This window comes from Aspergillus luchuensis, chromosome 3 (assembly GCF_016861625.1).
Source record: "Aspergillus luchuensis IFO 4308 DNA, chromosome 3, nearly complete sequence".
NCBI classification, from domain to species: Eukaryota; Fungi; Ascomycota; class Eurotiomycetes; order Eurotiales; family Aspergillaceae; genus Aspergillus; species Aspergillus luchuensis.
In genome coordinates this window covers 2736484-2754741 of record NC_054851.1, presented here as the reverse complement: position 1 = coordinate 2754741, position 18258 = coordinate 2736484, and the positions used below count along the sequence as shown (strand labels likewise).

At 51.6% G+C, this 18258-nt stretch overlaps 7 protein-coding genes across 7 annotated transcripts; 5 read left to right on the top strand and 2 right to left on the bottom strand.

Annotated features, from left to right (window-relative positions):
- Window positions 1-182: 182 nt before the first annotated feature.
- Window positions 183-1017, bottom strand: SPC25 (kinetochore Spc25 family protein; the record flags this gene model as incomplete). Its single annotated transcript, XM_041687515.1, has 2 exons — window positions 183-727; window positions 786-1017. The coding sequence occupies 2 exons, from the start codon at window positions 1015-1017 to the stop codon at window positions 183-185; spliced, it is 777 nt and encodes a 258-aa protein (XP_041541392.1).
- A 428-nt stretch (window positions 1018-1445) lies between these two features.
- AKAW2_30944A (uncharacterized protein) lies at window positions 1446-4661 on the top strand (the record flags this gene model as incomplete). Its single annotated transcript, XM_041687514.1, has 4 exons — window positions 1446-1548; window positions 1605-2804; window positions 2864-3554; window positions 3605-4661. 4 exons carry the CDS (start codon window positions 1446-1448, stop codon window positions 4659-4661), a joined length of 3051 nt encoding a protein of 1016 aa, XP_041541391.1.
- A 523-nt stretch (window positions 4662-5184) lies between these two features.
- On the top strand, window positions 5185-5561 carry ATX1 (copper metallochaperone ATX1; the record flags this gene model as incomplete). Its single annotated transcript, XM_041687513.1, has 2 exons — window positions 5185-5272; window positions 5410-5561. 2 exons carry the CDS (start codon window positions 5185-5187, stop codon window positions 5559-5561), a joined length of 240 nt encoding a protein of 79 aa, XP_041541390.1.
- Window positions 5562-6190: 629 nt separating this feature from the next.
- AKAW2_30942S (DUF2293 domain-containing protein) lies at window positions 6191-9342 on the bottom strand (the record flags this gene model as incomplete). The annotated part of the gene is made up of 6 exons (XM_041687511.1): window positions 6191-6317; window positions 6400-7775; window positions 7866-8597; window positions 8682-8972; window positions 9036-9155; window positions 9208-9342. 6 exons carry the CDS (start codon window positions 9340-9342, stop codon window positions 6191-6193), a joined length of 2781 nt encoding a protein of 926 aa, XP_041541389.1.
- Window positions 9343-10208: 866 nt separating this feature from the next.
- AKAW2_30941A (uncharacterized protein) lies at window positions 10209-10649 on the top strand (the record flags this gene model as incomplete). Its single annotated transcript, XM_041687510.1, has 2 exons — window positions 10209-10519; window positions 10598-10649. The coding sequence occupies 2 exons, from the start codon at window positions 10209-10211 to the stop codon at window positions 10647-10649; spliced, it is 363 nt and encodes a 120-aa protein (XP_041541388.1).
- A 622-nt stretch (window positions 10650-11271) lies between these two features.
- AKAW2_30940A (uncharacterized protein) lies at window positions 11272-13594 on the top strand (the record flags this gene model as incomplete). The annotated part of the gene is made up of 3 exons (XM_041687509.1): window positions 11272-12519; window positions 12575-12939; window positions 12991-13594. 3 exons carry the CDS (start codon window positions 11272-11274, stop codon window positions 13592-13594), a joined length of 2217 nt encoding a protein of 738 aa, XP_041541387.1.
- Window positions 13595-14745: 1151 nt separating this feature from the next.
- AKAW2_30939A (IQ calmodulin-binding motif domain protein) lies at window positions 14746-17721 on the top strand (the record flags this gene model as incomplete). The annotated part of the gene is made up of 1 exon (XM_041687508.1): window positions 14746-17721. The coding sequence occupies one exon, from the start codon at window positions 14746-14748 to the stop codon at window positions 17719-17721; it is 2976 nt and encodes a 991-aa protein (XP_041541386.1).
- Window positions 17722-18258: the final 537 nt, after the last annotated feature.

Below are 18258 nucleotides of genomic sequence, written 5' to 3'. Positions count from 1 at the left end.
GCTACTTGAGGCATCTTCCTCAGTATGCTGAGACGAAGGAAGCCTCTATAAGTGACCTTTTGCATTGTCTGAACGGAAGCCTTGAAATAGTAGGACCTGATTCCAAAGTGAAGCAAACACAGGTATTGAAACATTAATCATTATTTGGTTTTTCAAAAGCGGAAATAGCCTTTATCTACTCCCTATTTCATTGTATCGACGAACAACTTCCGCATTCTTTTCAAGAACGCACCAAAGTCGCGATCCTCATTGACGATATCGAGCTCCCGCTCGAGAGCCTCCCGATCGAGTTTTGGTCGTGTATGAAATACTGCGTAATCGCGGCTCCCTGTGCCGAGTTCAAACCATGCTTCCGCTTCCCAGTCTTTTTCGAGCAGATGGGTGTACACAAATTTTAGTCTATCCTCTCGTCCGGCTCCCTCAATGCGTAAACACAGGTAGTCCTGCCAAAAGTCTAACTCCGGCACATTCAGCCGAGCTTGAGCATCCAGATACCTGGCGTGCATCTTCTGTGCCTCCAGCTTCTGGTTGATCGCCTTTTGGGTCTCGTCAATTTGTTGCTTGAGGCGGTCGCGCTTGGCGAGGCGGGAGTCACGTTCCAGGGTCACGGATGAAATGGCGGCGTGCATTTCCGCTGCTTCAGCGGCTTCCTTCTGTAGTGTTTGTTGGTGCGTTTGCGATTTGAGGTCCAGGATCTCGATATCCCTTTGCTTCATGCGTTCATCCTCTATAAGACCTGTATTAGTCCGATTCTCTAGCGCCATCTCCATAAAGCAATAGCTTACCCTGTAGCTCTGCCAATCCAATCTTGAACTGATTCCTCTCCTCCAATACCTGCTTGCGGCCTCTCTCGATGAATGCATCGAAGCGAGCAGTAAACTGTGCCATGCGATTCCGGAGATCCTCAAACCCAAAGTTGATACTGGGGAGTGAATCCGCCATGGATGGTGCATCGGCCGACGCGAGAGGCGGGCGCATGCCACTTGTCGAGAGCGACGGATCGAAAGATGAGCTCATGGTGTATCTAGCTTGACGCTTTATTGGTGCCGATGTAGTTGTAGTTTGTGGGAATTGCGATATATGCGATGCGGGGGTGATGATGGTTACTGACTTGGTTTCATGTTCTCGAGCGCGCCGCTAAAGCGCGGTGTTGCGGCGCAACCGCCGGGCTCCAGACTAACGAAAGCTTGGCATCGATCTATCACCCGTTTTTTTTTCTTTTGCCTGGTCTTTCCTTCGCGAGATAATCCAATGTTTCATTTACCCTTGCGCATGCATGGATTATGATTTGACAGCTGTCAGAAGCAGTTGCATTTGAGCACACTGCCGGGAGACTCGTCTACCAGTCCGCAAGCTGTGACCAAGACGTTGTACTTTGGTTCTCGATATGCCCACGGTTAGAAGGCTAGAGTTAGCGCATATCGCCAGGAGCAGAAACAGACCTGATGGATGAACACTCTGTGGGTGCTCTGCAATATGGGCATTTGGGGAAACCAACGTACAATTCAGAAGCTCACTCATGGGTCTTTTCACGAACATTAGCTCCATGTAAGTGGTTTGGAAGATCGACGCGAGCCGGTTCGAAAGACTGACACCTCCTGGAGCTTCATGTATCTCTTACTCCGGAGTGACCAAAGTTACGGTTCAATCGTCCCTCACTGCACTGCAGTCTTCCTCAACCGAGAATAAGGGCTTTTTGCCTCGCGCCTACCCCCAGCTTGCAGCTTGCTGGCCTCTAGTCGACAACGAAACCGTCTCTCATGCTATCACTGGCTGCGACATATGTGATCCTTCAATTTCGACGCTCTTTGATGTAGGATATGCGGTCGATCTCGAAAATAGCGATTCGGGAAGCCGAGTTATACCTATCGCCGTCATAGCATCCGGAGAGTGCGGCAACACTATCAGCTTTCGAAAAATCGAAGACGATGTTGTGGAACTTCGACGGAAGACGACTTCCTGGGCGCGTGTTCCTGCAATTGGACAGACGGAGACCGTTGAATGGTCGGCGGGAGGGGCTCCTGTCCGTCAAATTTGCTTTGCGCGGACGGTTGAAGATAACGCGACGTGGATGGCAGCTCGTTTGCCCCGCTCGACTACCATCTTCCGACCACAGTATCACCGAACGCCAGTGCCTGTCATAGGATTGCATGGGAGTGACCACCAATTTCCCGACCGTTCTATCAAGTCTCGCCTGGATGCGAACCCATTGGTGGAGATACCAATCCAGCGGACCGGAGGCTTTGCGCATGCGGACGTGACTTTCAATCCCTGGTATCAGAAGCAGTTGGCTATTGTTGATGAACGAGGTCATTGGGGTGTTTGGGAACTTTCCGGCCGACACAGGCGCAACAAGGGTAACTGGACAGCTGTGTCTGTCAATTCTGGCTCATTGCCGTGGCTCGATCTTGGAGACGGCCAAGACATCGACGACCACCCTCGTCATGATGGATGGGCTGCTATTGAATGGGTCGGTGATGTTAACAGCTTTGTTGTCTCTGATAGACGCTGCCCAATGCTCTATCGCATGGAAAGCGGCGACGTTTTTCCATATACAATTGAGCTTGGCCTTAAGCGAAGATCAGAGTGGATTCTGGACATTAAGAGAAGTTCTGCCAACGTGTCGCACGTTTTCATCTTGACGACGACTCGAATATTCTGGCTGGATTTAACATCATGCCCTGAACCGAGTAGTGCAACCGACAAAGACTCACGACCGCCTCTGTTACCCCGTTTGTCCTGGCGCCATTTCCGTGATCCCGAGGACACCACATTGCGACTGACTCCTCTACTTGTGCGAGAAGGTAGCTTGATGACCGCAGATCTCTCCCTTTCATAGCACATGTACTGATACTCTCGATAGACTTTTACCTCGTTGTATACTCGCGCCTTAACAATATTGCGCTAACCTTGCAATGCCCATCTTCGTCCCTGGACCAAACGGATGTGACATCGATACCAGACCCCTATATAATGGAGATCCCATTGTCATCTCCTGACACTGAAGGCTCTCGACACTCCAACACGCAGCTGACAACACTGGTCTTCAAGGAAATCACGCATTTGCCATCGTCGGTCGGTAAACAATATCACGACCCTCATGTTAGACTCATAAAGCTTTTTGCGGTAGACTCAGGCCTTACTGTCCGCGAATCAATCTACACGGCACCCTCTCACGATGGTTCCCAGGATGATGAACCAGCCGCAAGAGATGTCTTACGAGTGAAGAAGAGGCATCAAGGAGTGCAAAGGTCGCAGTCGACTTACTTCGAAGATCGTTTTGTAGTAGAGGACTGCGAGGAATCCATGCTGGGAAGCGGTATGCTCACAACCGCAGACACTGGGATGTCTAGCATAACGCCCCTTGCAATACCCGAATGGTCTCTCGACTACACCCAAGTCTACGCTGCTGCTACTGGAAGGTTAACGCTGTCATCGCGAGAAGACGACCTAGGTAATCAAATTTTCGAAAGGAGTTTTGAGGAGGCTATGCAAGTGCTAAGCGAAATGGCGACTGGTGCTGGGGTGAGCAACGACCAGACATGTCGCACAGGGTAAGTAAATCTACTGCTATATACCGACTATCTTTTGCTGATGTTTCTAGTCTTGAGGCCCTTGGCAGTAGCCCAATGCTTGACAGTGTCGAACAGAACTCGCGGAGGCTCCAGGAATTTCTCTCCAGCCACCATTTAGCTCTCTTAGATTGGAAAGCTGACCGCCAACCGTCCGGCCATTCTAGTCCACTTCTCGTTCGATCGGCGGATTTCATATACGAGGTTTCGGGATTGGACCTTCCTGCAATCTATGATCTGCTTACCAATGACTGGCTGGCTGGCCTGCCCCACGATCTTCCTGGGCGCACAAGATTCACGAAAGAAAAGATCATCCGTGGAGTTGTCGCTGATCTGATTTTGGCTCAGATACGCATTAGAGTTCGGACGCTTTCCGGGATTGATAAACTTGATGACAGCAGGCGGATAAACTCAGGGGATATTCCATCATCATCAATGATTTCGGTGGATGATCCCTTCGATGCATCCAGCTCTAGAAGTGCGAGGCGGGTGTCTCAGCGACCGGCCTGGACAGGCAACGGTAGCTTTGATGATCCAGGCAGCGGCACGACGCCTGGAAGCACTCTTGGCCGCGAGGAACTTGAGACTGAAAGCCTGCGGGACATGGAACCTACATATACCAGCCTCTCAGCATATACTACCTTTAGTCGCGAGCGGAATATGCCTCGAAAAGTGGCGAGCATGTTAGGCCATTGGCAACCAGGTACCGACCCGGCTGGGTACAACTGGCAGAGGGCAATGCAGCTTCAGGGAACCGAGGAGTCGCAACCAGCGTCTAAGGCAACGACACCAAAACGTCGTCAACGCAAGAAGACTCCATCAACCCAAGGAACCATCACTGTGAATAGTGGGCATGTATCCGCACCCGCACCAGCCCCAGCCCCGATGACTTCTGTTACTCCTGATGTGCGGGGGTGGGGAAGTCAACCAGAGCACAATGAGGCGCCTGTTCTCAGACTGCAAAGCAGTCAGGTTATCGAGGACGATGTTCCGATGACACAGATCGAGCGGGGCGCATTTGGTGGCCGAGAAGCTGGGCGAAAGAATGTAATGAAGGCACGCAAAAAGAAGCGCGCGGCCGGTTTCTAAAGCAGCCCTGATAATAGGGTTTGTTAGTCATCCAAATGAATGGAATATTAGCATTCAGACAACCCCGAATAGATTAGTAGATGTACAGTTGTAGCGGCTTGATTGGTAAGACAATGAGCGATTTCTGCGCATTCTTTGCCCCGCCTCGGGATTGCGATATCCAACCCTGGGAAGTATAAGAACAACGCGACGAGGTTCATTTTATTCCTCAAGCATTCTTTCCCAGTTTCTTTCCATCTCGTCGTCTTTAGACCTACTCCCAGAAACTACTAAATAATCGTCGCTGTTTGCTGTGGCAGTTTACACGCTAGCATATTTTTGTTGCCTCAACTCGAAACGCCCATCGATCGACGTTCCCCCGTCTGTCTCCACCCCTCCTCTCCTTGCTTTAGCCCCGCCATCGTCATCTCTATCTTCTCTATTTACTTATTTGTTCATCCACACACCACACACCACACACCACTTCTTTGCTCTCTCTCTCTCCCTCTCTCTCTCTCACGTACACACGCCGCCCGCCAACACCATGTCCGACCACCAATACAAGTTCAACGTCAGCATGAGCTGCGGCGGTTGCTCCGGTGCCGTGGAACGAGTCCTGAAGAAGCTTGAGGGTATGTTTTCCTTCCCCTACTTGTCAAGGTCCCCCCATACTGCTCTCTACCCTCCCCCCTCTTTTTAGAAAATCGTCAAACAGAATAACAAGCAAGTGCACTGAACCGCTTCGCTGACTTTCTCTCCTCCCTCGCAGGTGTCAAGTCCTTCGACGTCAACCTGGAATCCCAAACCGCAATCGTTGTCACCGAACCTTCTGTGCCCTACGATACCGTGCTGGCTACGATCAAGAAGACTGGAAAGACGGTCAACAGTGGAGAGGCTGATGGCCAGACTATGAGTGTCTAAAGAAAAGAAAAGAAAAGAAAAGAAAAGAAAAGAAAAGAAAAGAAAAGAAAAGAAAAGAAAAGAAAAGAAAAGAAAAGGGAAAATGAAAAGAGAAAGAGCAAAATCAGAAGAACCATATGGAGCCCGGGGTTGGCCTTGTGGAGGTGACGAAGCTTTCGTCCGAAGGGGGCAGTGTTATTATGCATGCATATATTGGAAGAATAGGAGAAGGGGCTACTGCTTTGGGTAGTGTTGCGAGATACCCTGATACCCCTGACCTGCTGCTGCTGTCTGCATGGTTGTATATAGCGCAATTATTTGACTACGTTCGTATCGTTTTGTGATTGACCTTCATGGATGATTTGTTTGTCTGTCCGCTGCCTGCGCAATGTGTCTGCTAACGCTGTGGCTGGTGATGACGACGACTTCTGCGGGTATACGCGTAAGAGACACGAGTGCATGTAGTAGTGCTCTAAACTCAGAGTAGCTGCGTGATAAAGCGAGGTAAGCACATCGCTTGTCAGATTTGTTGTTGTTGACACGTGGTCGGGTATCATATCCGCTTGACGCTCAAGCTTAAGATTTATGTACAGCAACGCATATGCGGACATCTACATAGAACACCATCGCCAAACACAACCCGAAGCCTTCTAATCCACAATGACAACAGTTCGACCCTCAGGAACCGTATAGGGAACCCGCTCAACGCGTCTTACATAGGTAGGATAACGTTGTTCTTCCATGCGCGAGCCATCGTGCGGAAGGTCATAGGCTTGCCTGTTCGTTTCGCGTCCGTTAGCAACAAGTTCAGAAACTAAGAAGGGGACAGCACGCGCAGCCCCAGCTGCAAGGTCCATACCGTGAAGTGTCCACAGCATCTTCATACCCTCTGACGTAGTGGCGGGCTGTAAAAGGCGGATTAGGTACCCTGTCAGCATAATTGCTTGGACCATGATGATCGGCCACAACATAATCCTGGATAGCGGGTCCTGCCCGGGAATCCAGACAAACACGGCCAACGGGCCTGCTCCATTCTGTGCTACCGGGCGAACTACGCATGTATTGTTCGGTCTGCACCGGAATTCCAGCCGGGAGAGGATGGGGGTGGACTGGGTAGGTTGCAGGTTGAAGACGACGCTGCACTGGATACTTTGTTGGAACAGGATCCCGTACGTCAACGGCACGAACGAAGTCCTCCGCATAGTGTCTTCCTTGAGACGGTTCCTGTGAAACCAAAGGGGGGTCATATTCTCTGCCGCGACGAGCAGGGTCCTCCAGCTGAGCCACGTCAAGCGGTCTTAAACTGCCAGAGTTATATCTAGGAACCTCATGATAGACACGTCGCTCTCTCAACTCATTGGGCCGCACAGGGACAAGCCTATCAGTAGCATTATCCTCAGGAATAGCATATCTTGTACTTGGCACAACTTGCGATTGCCCTGGAGACCTGTACTGGATGGGCAGCCCGGAAGGCACAAAATGAAATGCATGGCCATGTACGTCTTCCGATGGTCTCTGATGCACGGCAGTCATGGTCCTGGGGCCAGGTGCGGTAGTATAACTGGAGTATTGCGTTCTTTCCGGGTGGCCCTCCGCATCAGGGTGAGATCCAACGGGGGCAGCATATCTCCTACGGAAATGAATATCGTCCTGGATTGAAGAGGGTTTCATGTGAGTATGTCCAGGGGTATCCTGATACCTGCCGCTTGTGTAAGGGAACGCTGCACCAGTGGTGACAACCCTGGCTTGAGTATGACAGAGCCGTTCACGCTCGTAGTGGCCCATACGTCTCCGTTTAGAAGCTTGATCTCGATCAGAAATTTCTGGATCGTGGTGTATCATCTCCTGGCGAGCAGGACGGTGAGGGGTTATTGAGCGAATCGAAAAATCTCCGGAAATCCTTTTGGCAAGGTAATCCAGCTGGCCACTATTGGGGCGTCGGATTTCCATGGGTGTGGCAGTCTCAATAGAAGGCAATGCATGATCCTGTGGCTGTACATTGGTCCTGTGCTGGGACGAGGCCAGAGGTCTTGGGAGGACGGCTGGGTCCCCGGTCATCTCATGAACCTCTCTCGGGCCACTCACAAATACAGGCGCATTTGGCGAGTCTTCTCGCTGATATGAACGCTTCTGCTGTTGAATGACTGGCACTCGCTCCAAAGAAACCGCACTTGATACAGGTGCAATCTCCTTTCTCTGAGCAGGCAGTTCAGGCATACGGTGCAGTTCATACTGCTTGTTCAAAGTTAGCTCGAAGCAGTCCTCTCAGTGTAGATCATAGAGCACGGTTATGATAAACACAAATATAGACCTTAGGTGGCTTACCCGTTCCATTACAGAGTCCGCGACCGTCCTACCTATGTTGGTACTGATGGGCCTTGCACTAGACGTAGCAACGGATGCCATCGAAACATGAGGTCTATGAGCAGACTCTGATTCAAGCCCAACAGGTCCTGGCAATGGCTGTCGAGTGACGACCGGGCCCCGAGATTCGGAGGCATCATGCAGTCTGTGCTGGTTAGTTTCGTTTGCTATGTTTCTATATCGGTTGAGAGCGCGGTCCCAAGCCTGATATCTGCTGAAGCCTCGACGATCAATCTTATGTCTTCTGGGGGGCTCTGGAATGTAGCGGAAGCCTGGTGGTGCTTCTTCATCCGACGGATCTAACTGGGTATCACGAAGGGCAGGGTTTGCATAATTTAGCGTCCTTGTTTGAAGCTCGTCAGCCTGGGGATTACTGGAAACCACCATCACGCTGTTATCGCGATCATTAGGTGAGAACGGCTCTCCCTCGACATCACTGTCCTCATCATCCGATATGACAATGACCTCTCGGAAGACGTCCTCCAGGACTGTCTTCCCATTCTCATCGTCTCCTCTCCACTCCACTAATTTTGCAAGGGTGGGCTCTTCGACCACGGTCCGAGCTTCATGAAAGGATGTCGCCTTCAGGAGACGATCGTAGTCAGTGTAAATGTGTCGGATATGTGCCACAACCGCTAACTGAGCCCGACGAGCCAGTGGTAGCTCAACTGCCGTTCCTACTTTTCGCTGGCCCTTAAATCGGTCTCAGCATCTGTCACGCATTCGTATATCATGGTTCCCCTCCCCCATCTATTTCTCCTTGGGCTCGTCACGTACCTTCTGAAAAGCGGTCTTGATGATTTGATTGAGATCATTATCGGGAATGTTGGGGAACAGGTCTCTCAAGACATCTCTCGCTTCTGTATTAATAGTTGTCTGGGAGACTTCTGAATTAGCTCTTTTGCGGTCGTTCTCACCGCCAACCGTGCGAAAGGGCACCGCTTTCCCAGCGGCCGTGAGATAGAGACCCAGATCCATGCACACTGCTGCGACCGCAGCGCTTGGAAAGTGGTACCCTATTCGATGTACATGCTGGGAGAGATTGTGGGTGTGCATATGCGGCGTTGTCTAACCATAGCTATTAGATAAACGAGATCCAAGGACCGAATATGGATACAGCTGTCGGCATACCGTGACAGCGAATACCTTCAGACCATCCTTCCGACATAATTCCTTACATGCCGTTGTAAGCTGAGGGTTGCCTGCAGGTATGAAGGTATAACCAGGAGGGGCCTTTGCTTCAAAAGATATCTGTTTTCTTGGTCAAGAGTGCCCGTGAGAAACTGATAACACAACAACATACGACACTTCGAAGTTTTTTCTTCTCCTGAGTAACAGATTCCAGAATCACTCTATGTTTTCGAGCATTTCTCTTGACGATCCTGCTCGGGGCTCGCCTGGCAAGGACCGAGGGAGGTCTCCGAGATACTCGGGCCATGCTGACAATGTAGAACCTTCCCAAGTAGCTACAGAAGACAAGCCTTCATTTTACCGGTACCGGTTCGGATACACACACTGCATGGAATGAAGCCGTGGGGGCCAGGATCAATCATCGAGAGCGAATGGTTAGACAGACGCGTCCATAGACAGCTAGTAGTCACACGGGTGTTTTCAAGTTAGTAAGCCATATTCTACACAATGAAAAAGATCCTATGCATGAACCGCAGTCCCAGAAAGTCAAGAGTATGGACTAAACTGGAACAAGCCGATAGTTGTTCAAGTCGGTCTAGCCACCGTTTGGCCCAACAAGATGATGCACTAGCCCTGATACCGCGAAATAAAGGGGGGTGCTTGATGAGACCGAAAAGGTAGTTAGCCGGTTCAACGCTGACCTCCCAACTATAGGAGTGTATAGCGAGGCAGAGCAGCAAAGATAGCGGCAGCCGGGGGTAGTATACAGAAGAACCTCCAACAGGCTGGGTTGGGCTGGTGGACGAGGTTTAAAGGGAAAGGTGGGAGAGGGAACGAGAGCGCCGGAGGGCAACCAAACTTAAACCATTTGCGGCCTAACGCGCGGGCGCCGCTGGTGCCTGCCTGATCGGGGCTAGCGTGACCTACCTCATTCACTCCAATTTGCGACCAACCAAGCTACATATTCAATCTTCCTGTCATTATATCTGGCACCTTCCACTCTGATTGCCACTAACTGGATCAGAGAAGCAGTTGAGGGATTTACAGTAATGTTGGCGCATTCTGACATCTTGCTGAGTGGTGAATCAAAAGAATAAGGGTGGTGGTGACGAGGGGAAATTCTAGTATCAGTTGCCTGTGACCCAGAGGTCTCCTTCTCCCTTTCGCGGCAGGATGATTACACCTACCCAGACTCTAAAGTCTGTTGTGGATCAGAAAGCTGTTGTCCATGCCTATCGCCACTTGTATCGCCAGGGCTTGAAGGCCATCAATTATTCTACCCCAGCACGGCATGTTCTTCGGCATAGTCTGCGATCCGCCTTTCGTTCATCTTCACCGGAAGAACTGAACCCGCGGCGCATAGCCAATACATTACAGTTTCTCCAACGAGCTGCCGACATTGCAGGTCTTGAGCATAAGATTGTGAAAAATCTGATGATGATGAAGTATTGGGAGCAGCCCCAAGTGAGAAAAGACCACCGCACGTAGGTTATCATTGAACCCCCCTGAAGAATAATTTAGGCCGTGCGGGACTAATTTCAACCTAAGCTTGAGAGGGCTAGGGGTCGATCAAAGGGATCCTATATTGATGCAGGATACAATGCGGCAATTTAACCTAACCTTGTCACTCCTCAATGACAGCCTAGACATCTGCTTGAGGTAATCCATAGAGATTATTGATTCCCTATTGTTTATATCGAGTGTATGAGGTTCCTGCTTTCGTCGGACATTGAATAATTACAGTCCCCCCAAAGTAGTAGGACAACGCATATCTTCCACTTCAACCCTCACGAGGCAGGACATGACGCTATCTGAGTGTCGACTAAGGTCTACATTTATTTTCTGGAGTTTCTTACATCTTGAAGCTCCGACAACCTTTCAAAAACGGATTTATTTCCCAGGTGAAGCTGCAGCTGGAGCTGGGTTGGATGAGAGACGAAGGGATTGTTTCGGCCGGCATGGTCGCCACTGGCGTGTGATCGGGATATACGGGAGCGTTGAAGGTGGAAGTAGATCTGGGCCGCGGCTAGCGAATCAGCATCCGCGCCGGCCCAGTGTCACATGTTCGAAGTGCCTGTTCCGGAGCCCTTGTCTGACCCTCAGGCTCGTTCCAGCGAACTCCTAGTCTTGTAATCCTGCGTATTTGGAAAATAAAAAGGGCTATTCTCAATCTACCTTCTCTCCTTTGACTTTCAGCTACGTTAACACCTCATATCAATGCTGCCATAGGCCCTTCATGAGTGGGCTTATTACTTCCCTCTTCATTGAACCCGTCGTTCGGCAAGCCCGCCGCCTCTCCCAGCAGGCCAATGCCCAGCCATCCCCCGACAACCGACCTGAATCTCCCGCAAGCACACGAGACTATGTTCCCCTGGTCAATGGCAATTACAAGGCCGCAGACCCTACTAAAATCATAATGCCGGACTCTGGACAAGAAAAACATGCTGATCCCCCGTCGAACAGCGGATATGCGGGGTCCGACCATGGTCGTGCGATCTCGCCGACGTCGCCGCCGATCGACCCGACTAACCAACATCATGGAACAGAACATAGCACTGTCCTGGACTCGTCCAGAAGTCCAGTAGGGGACTCATTGCCGTGTTTGCCAGGTTCGCCTGGTATGCATAGAAGACCCTCGACACCGTCGGTACGGTTTGCCCCTGTCGCTTTTCCCGCGCATGAAGCCCCTCAGAGCACGAGACAAGACCCCCAAAGCCCACGACAACACTCGAACGACCAACTATCAGGCGAAGACGGCGGGACATCTTATACCTTGCCAGAGGACGATGGAATGGGTGCCTTGAGAAAGAGAATCCATGCTATCAGGGACCTGGGATCTAGCAATGCAGACCAGGCACGCATGATCCACGCCTTAATGACGGAGAACTACCACGCTTCCCAGAAGAGTCTTGATGATCAGTCTGCTCCAAGGAGTCTATCGCCTTTTAGCCCTCGCAGCCTCCCACGGGCGGATAGCCCCGGTAGCTGGTCCGACCGATCTTCCAGTCAAACATCGCAGTCTCCAGTCTCGACAGCTCCTGATACTCCTTCGTACAATTTGACGGCTGAGGATTTAATACCAACGTATGCGCCCCGGATGGAGCCCGAGTCGCCTCTCGGTGAAGGGGAAGATATAGATGCAGAAGAATGTGAGGAAGTTTTTCTGGGCTGTCAGCACTATAAGAGAAACGTCAAGTTGCAGTGCCATGCGTGTAAGAAATGGTACACCTGCCGCTTCTGCCACGACGCAGTCGAGGATCACCATCTTGACCGGCCAAGAACAGAGCATATGCTGTGCATGTTGTGTGGGCACGCTCAACCTGCGGCACAATCATGCGGACATTGTGGTGAAACGGCGGCGCAGTACTATTGTCACGTCTGTAAACTCTGGGACAATGACGCAGACAAGAGCATATATCATTGCAATGACTGTGGCATATGCCGTATCGGGCAGGGCCTGGGGAAGGATTTCTTCCACTGCAAGGTAAGGGACCAATCCACCTGAGTTGACCGGCGTGGGATGCTGATGTGAGGTCTAGACGTGCAGTGTCTGTCTTCCGATCTCTATCGAGAACACGCATCGATGCATAGAGCGCTCTACGCAATGTGACTGTCCTATATGCGGTGACTATATGTTCACGTCGCCAGAAACCGTGGTTTTCATGCGGTGTGGGCATAGCATCCACCAGCGATGTCTATCTGAATATGCGAAAACTTCGTACCGCTGTCCGATATGCAGCAAAACCATAACAAATATGGAATCCACGTTTCGGAACCTGGATCGAACCATCCAAAGCCAGCCTATGCCAGCCGAGTTCAGAGACACAAGAGCTCTTATCTATTGCAATGATTGTGGTGCCAAGTCTATTGTCAAGTATCACTGGCTGGGTCTTCGATGTGATATGTGGGTTCTTTAATGATCTCCCTCCACACGGTTTGCTAACCAAGGGCTTAGGTGTGAATCATATAATACTGCTCAGAAGCAGCTTCTCCACCGCGATGCTCAGGATCCCGCAGAAATTGATGGCGAGAACACGGACATGGCAACCTCACGAATCAGATCTTCCTCCTATGGCGCGGATGAGACCGTATTATCAACGCTAGCCTCGTTGCGAATTGACACGAGCAGTGTTCCGAGGTCGGACTCTGCAACTCCTCGGACCAACGCACCTTTGTCCGCCGAAGCAGCTGGCCAGTTCTCGTCCTATAGTCTGGCTCGTGGTCGTGCAGTCTCCCCGGTGATCAGCAATTATTTTGGTATCCCGCCAGACCGTGAGTCGGAGAGCTCGCGATCCACATCTTTCTTTAGCGGCTTAACTTTTCGGAACAGTGCGGACGATGACGGTGGCGAGCTTCGCTTATGGGGTACCAAAATCAAGTACAGCTATGGTTTTCTTGGACAAGAAACCGAATCTGTTGATGGGGCCTCTGATGCGGAAATTGGAGAGTTGGACGAGGATGACGATAGTGGATCCGAAGAAGCAGAGAATACTCGTGAAGAAAATGAAGAAGACGAAGAAGACGATCAGGAGAGCATCGACATATTTGGACATCGATGAAGTCACCTTATTATATACTATATGCATACACACGGCTGTTCCTCGAAAGGCTACTGGGGAAGCGGATAACGACCACCATAATGGAGCTGTCATGGCAGAAGTTGGCCGGTCCAACTGAAAGCTGCCTTCTACGATACATTGATACTTTTTTTTTCTTTTTCTTTTTCTTTTTCTTTTTCTTTGGCTTGATGGCTTGTGTTATGGTGGTATGGGCGTTTGGTGTTGAACTTGTGAGATCAACGAGTCTATTGGTACTATCAGTCATTGTTGCACCCGCACGCTTGTCACATGGCGCATCGGATGGAGGTGGCAGGGGGGTTAAGGGAGACTGGGGAGGTTAGAGGGTGTTTTTGCTTTGTGTAATATTAGACCCGGAAGGTTAATGGGTAGATAGATGGGGAATAGCATGGCCTTCTCCCTCGTCTCCTTCTTTTTTAATCACTTCATGTTCTATACTAACTATTGAGTGGTGATGTACTGGTGATGTATGCCCCAGGCGAGCAAGGGATGCTTAGGTAAGCGAGATATGGGGGGGAAGATTTGACTGAATCGGGCGAAGATGACGATGACGACAAAAGTAAAGATGGGATGCAGATGCAGAATGATTGAATGAATGCAGGATCCCAACCATGGTTGGCCACTCTGAAACGCCCTCCTTCTGAAGATCGATCTACCTACTTCTAGGCCAGCTCTGCTTCTTCTTCCTCTCGTTAGAAATCTTCTTCTGCTGTTCCCTCTACCGCTCCACACATTCCATTCCGTCCTTTCTTTGTCCTTCCTTCTGACTCTCTGCCTGCTGCTGCTCACTAATCTCTCCTCTGAAACGAAAGCACGGATCTCTCCGGGGCATGTTCCAACCCTCAGCTTGATTACGAACGCTTCCCCGACTCTTCGGTGCTGCTGCGCACCCGTCCCGGCCACACTCTTCTTGTCCTGCCCAACAACTTATCCAGACTCTCCTTTTCCGTCTGTCTGTTACGGATTCAACCCGCCCTTGAACCGTCGCGCTATATAATCCAGTCGCTATACAGTACACCCATCCGATACCCTCCCCTCCCCCCCCAACCCCTCCGATAAGGCCCCTCCCTATCGGTCTCTCTGGCGCGGATGCAGCAGCAGTTACAACTATAAACCCTCGTCTTAAATAGAACATGATCCGTCGCAATTCAGACATTGAGGTCCAGCTCCCCGATGCCGGTAGTCCCGTCGTCTCCGAACCTTCAAACAACCCGGATGTAGAGATGTCATCGGATGAACCTACTCTTCCTCTGAGCCTCCCTGCCCACCTCGCCGCTCGCTTTGCCCGGAAACCCAGTGTGATCCGTCGCTCATCAGCAGCCTCATCCCGCCGAAGCTCGATATCGTCCCTTCATTCGCAACACTCGCATGCGTCGGCTCATGGCGCATCTTCTACCGATCACGCAGCGCAGCATCTCCGGCGGACCTCTATCCTCGAAAGCCGCAAGGCACGGCTTGCCGACCGCGCGTTACACGCAGAAAAGGTGAGGCTACGTGCTGCCCTTGCAAAAGCTGCTACACGCAACTTGCAAAGAGAGGAACGGGCTTTAGCTGCCCAGCAAGCTCGGGAACGGCTTTTGGCTGAAATCACTGCCAAGTGCGAGGAGGAAGTCCGCCGGGCGAAAAAGAAAGCTGAAGACAACCGGGAAAGGAAGGCTGCTGAGCACGCTCGCCTTCGTTTGGAGATCGCCGAGAAATTCGCAGAGGTAGAGAAAAGGCGAATGCTATATCAACAGAGCCAACGGCGCCACCGCACCAGTAGCCTGCATTCCACGGACGAGAAGAAGATGTCAAAGCTTTCAGCGGGTCTCATCACGCGGGACGCAGCCGCAAGAACAATTCAACGCGCATGGAGGACATACCATTCCAAACTGATCATGCGAGAGTTTCTTGACCTAGGCCTGACCACCGGTCGCATCCGTGACATGACCTTTGAGGATGTGGGTGCCCTGCTATCGGCGGATCCAGTCCTGACCACTACGGCCCGCGTCCTTCGACTCTGCGGGCTGCAAGACATGGAAAGCGGCACCATGGGCGGCCGGGGTGCTGTACGCACGTTTCTGAGCAGCTACTTGATTGTCACTCATCCTACAGAGGTTCTGAGCAGCAACGGAGAACAGGAACAGGACCTGATCGCCAAAGCACGAGAGCTCCTCGGGGCGTTCGAGCAAGTTACTCCTCTGCTCTCCTCCGGCTGCTGCTCGCCTCTGTCCATATCCACTGAGCTCCAGGTGCTGTGTGAGGCATACAGTGTCTTTTTCTCTGCTTTCCATGCGTGGAAGACGCATGATTCTAGCGTTTTGATTGAGATTATGCTAGCTCAATTTATCGAGCTGGAGCTGATCTGGCAGACGGTCAAGGATGATCGTGCCGGTGGTGTGGCCGACGATTATCGGCAGGGGATCAGACAGAACCAGATATTGCTCCTCGCCAGGCTGAAGCGTCTGGCGGGATCTGATCGGGCCATGCAGATGGTGCGCGATGCTTTGAAGAAGGCCAAGCGTGAGAAGAAACGTACTGCCGCTAAGAAGCAAGCTATCCCGCGGTCAGCGGAGGTTGCGCCCTCCACCGAAGCTCTCACTGAGAGTGTTGCCTCTCCTATCAGTGAGACATTCAACAACGTGGATAGTGCAGTCTTGAAAGAATTAGACAAGCAGCGGATTTCACCTCATGAAAGGTTCACCCGCATCCTTACTGCCCTTCCGGAGAACCGGGCGTTGGTTCATGAGCTCCTCATCAACAAGGCGTTCAAAATTGATGAGGAACAATATACGGAACCGCGCAGGCGGATAATGGAGCACATGTGCGAAATGATGCGCAGGGATGTTGATGACGGTCTGGGCACGAACTGGACGGTGGCTATGGCTACTGTGATTCAGGATCGATTGCTGCGCTCTCTTCGGCCTGGCAATTCGCTCCACGTATTGATCAGCGAAGTGCTGGATCCTAAACTAATCGAGAACCAGTGCAAGGCTGGCGCTTTTTCCTACGATAAATTCTTCGAGTTTATGAATACCATCCTTCCGAAGCTCTGCGCACCTTATCGCGACCCTGTGGTCAAGGCCTTTGTCGAGGATACGTCCGGGGATGCGATCGATCGCCTAGCAAGACTTATGGGAATCATAGATCTCCTGTCTCTTGATCACACCAATTTCATGATCCAGATGGCGGCGCCGCAGCTCATTCAGGAGGCGCCTGGCTACGAACAGAGAACGTTCGAGAAAGGTCTCCAGGATGGCTCGTTGAGTCTCGGGAAGACCCGCCGTTTCTGGCGGACGTACCGAAAGGTTCTCGCAGATGAGATGCGGAAGCGTGATCCGGAGAACGTAAATGGCGAGCCACAACCCCCTATGGCAAAAATCTACGCGCAAGGATTGGTGGATCTGGTGCTGAGCAATGCCCCCGTGTCCGACGAGCTGATTCCTGAGACACTGGAGTTGGATCGCCAGCGGCTGGGGCGGCTCCATGCCCAAGCATTTCGGATTGTTGCCACGGCGTCCATACTTTTAACGGCAAAGAACCTGCTTAAACGTGATGTGCGGTCTCAATGGAAGGCCGAGGCTGACCGAATCCTGTCCCTCGACTTCAATGAGATCCAACCTGATCGGGTCCAGTCAATCTTAGAGTCCACTCACCCAATGCCTCCTAGTGCGAGCGCCCAATTGGCAGCCACCATTCGACGAGTGCTGGCGCCAGTAGGTGCCGCTTGCGCCGCTGCCGCACCGGCGGGAGCGACGCAGACGACAGTCGAGATCCAAACGGACGCAGACCCGTCGGGCCCGTCTGCTGCCTCCTCGTCTACCGTGTCCGAACCTGCAGGATCCATTGGCTCTACAGGTTCGTGTGGGAGCGCGACCAATGCTGCCAGCTTTACGGACCCTGTGGCACGGTTGATCTTGTCGCGTCTACGAGCTCACATCCTCTCTCGTATGAGCGCGTCTAGCGCCAGCGAGAGGGTGCGGGCCACTACTACGGCTAGCCAGAGTCTAGCAGGAGCCGGTATGCCTGAGTTCGTGACAGAAGTCGGGCAATTGACCGAGGAGTTGGAGAAGATGCGTGAAGTGGACTGGTTATGTCATGGCATGATTTACGATCGCATCTTGGCCTAGGGTGTTTTGGCTTCAGAATGGAGCGTAATCCCAATTGTATAGTTCGGGCTGACAGGGGCCTTCTCTCCCTTTCCCCCCCCTCTCTTTCATCCGTTACTTTATGGTCTCTTATTGTTACATGGGCTTCTTTGGAGGGATATCTGTCTATAACAGGAGGGTAGACTAGGATGTGAAGGCGTAGTGTTGATATTTTCTGTACCTAATGTGAACGCGAATTCTATACAGTCGCAGTTTGTATCTCTGGGGCTCTAGATGGATGGAATGACTGGCCTGTAGACTGAAGTCATGCATGCTTTATATTCAAACCCTTTTACTACCGCCAACTGGTGAGCTCAGCGCGCTGTGACGTGACTAATCGCCGATCCACGGCAACGACGACATTATCAGTCAGTATTCGCTCCCCGCCAAATCCCACGTTATTTCCATCCTCTTCCATTGGACCATCTACCGACTTCCTAAGAAGCCCGAGTAGACATCTGCGGCAGGAAAGCAAGGAGGCGCTCTAAAATAGAGACCGGAATACCCTCAATCATCACC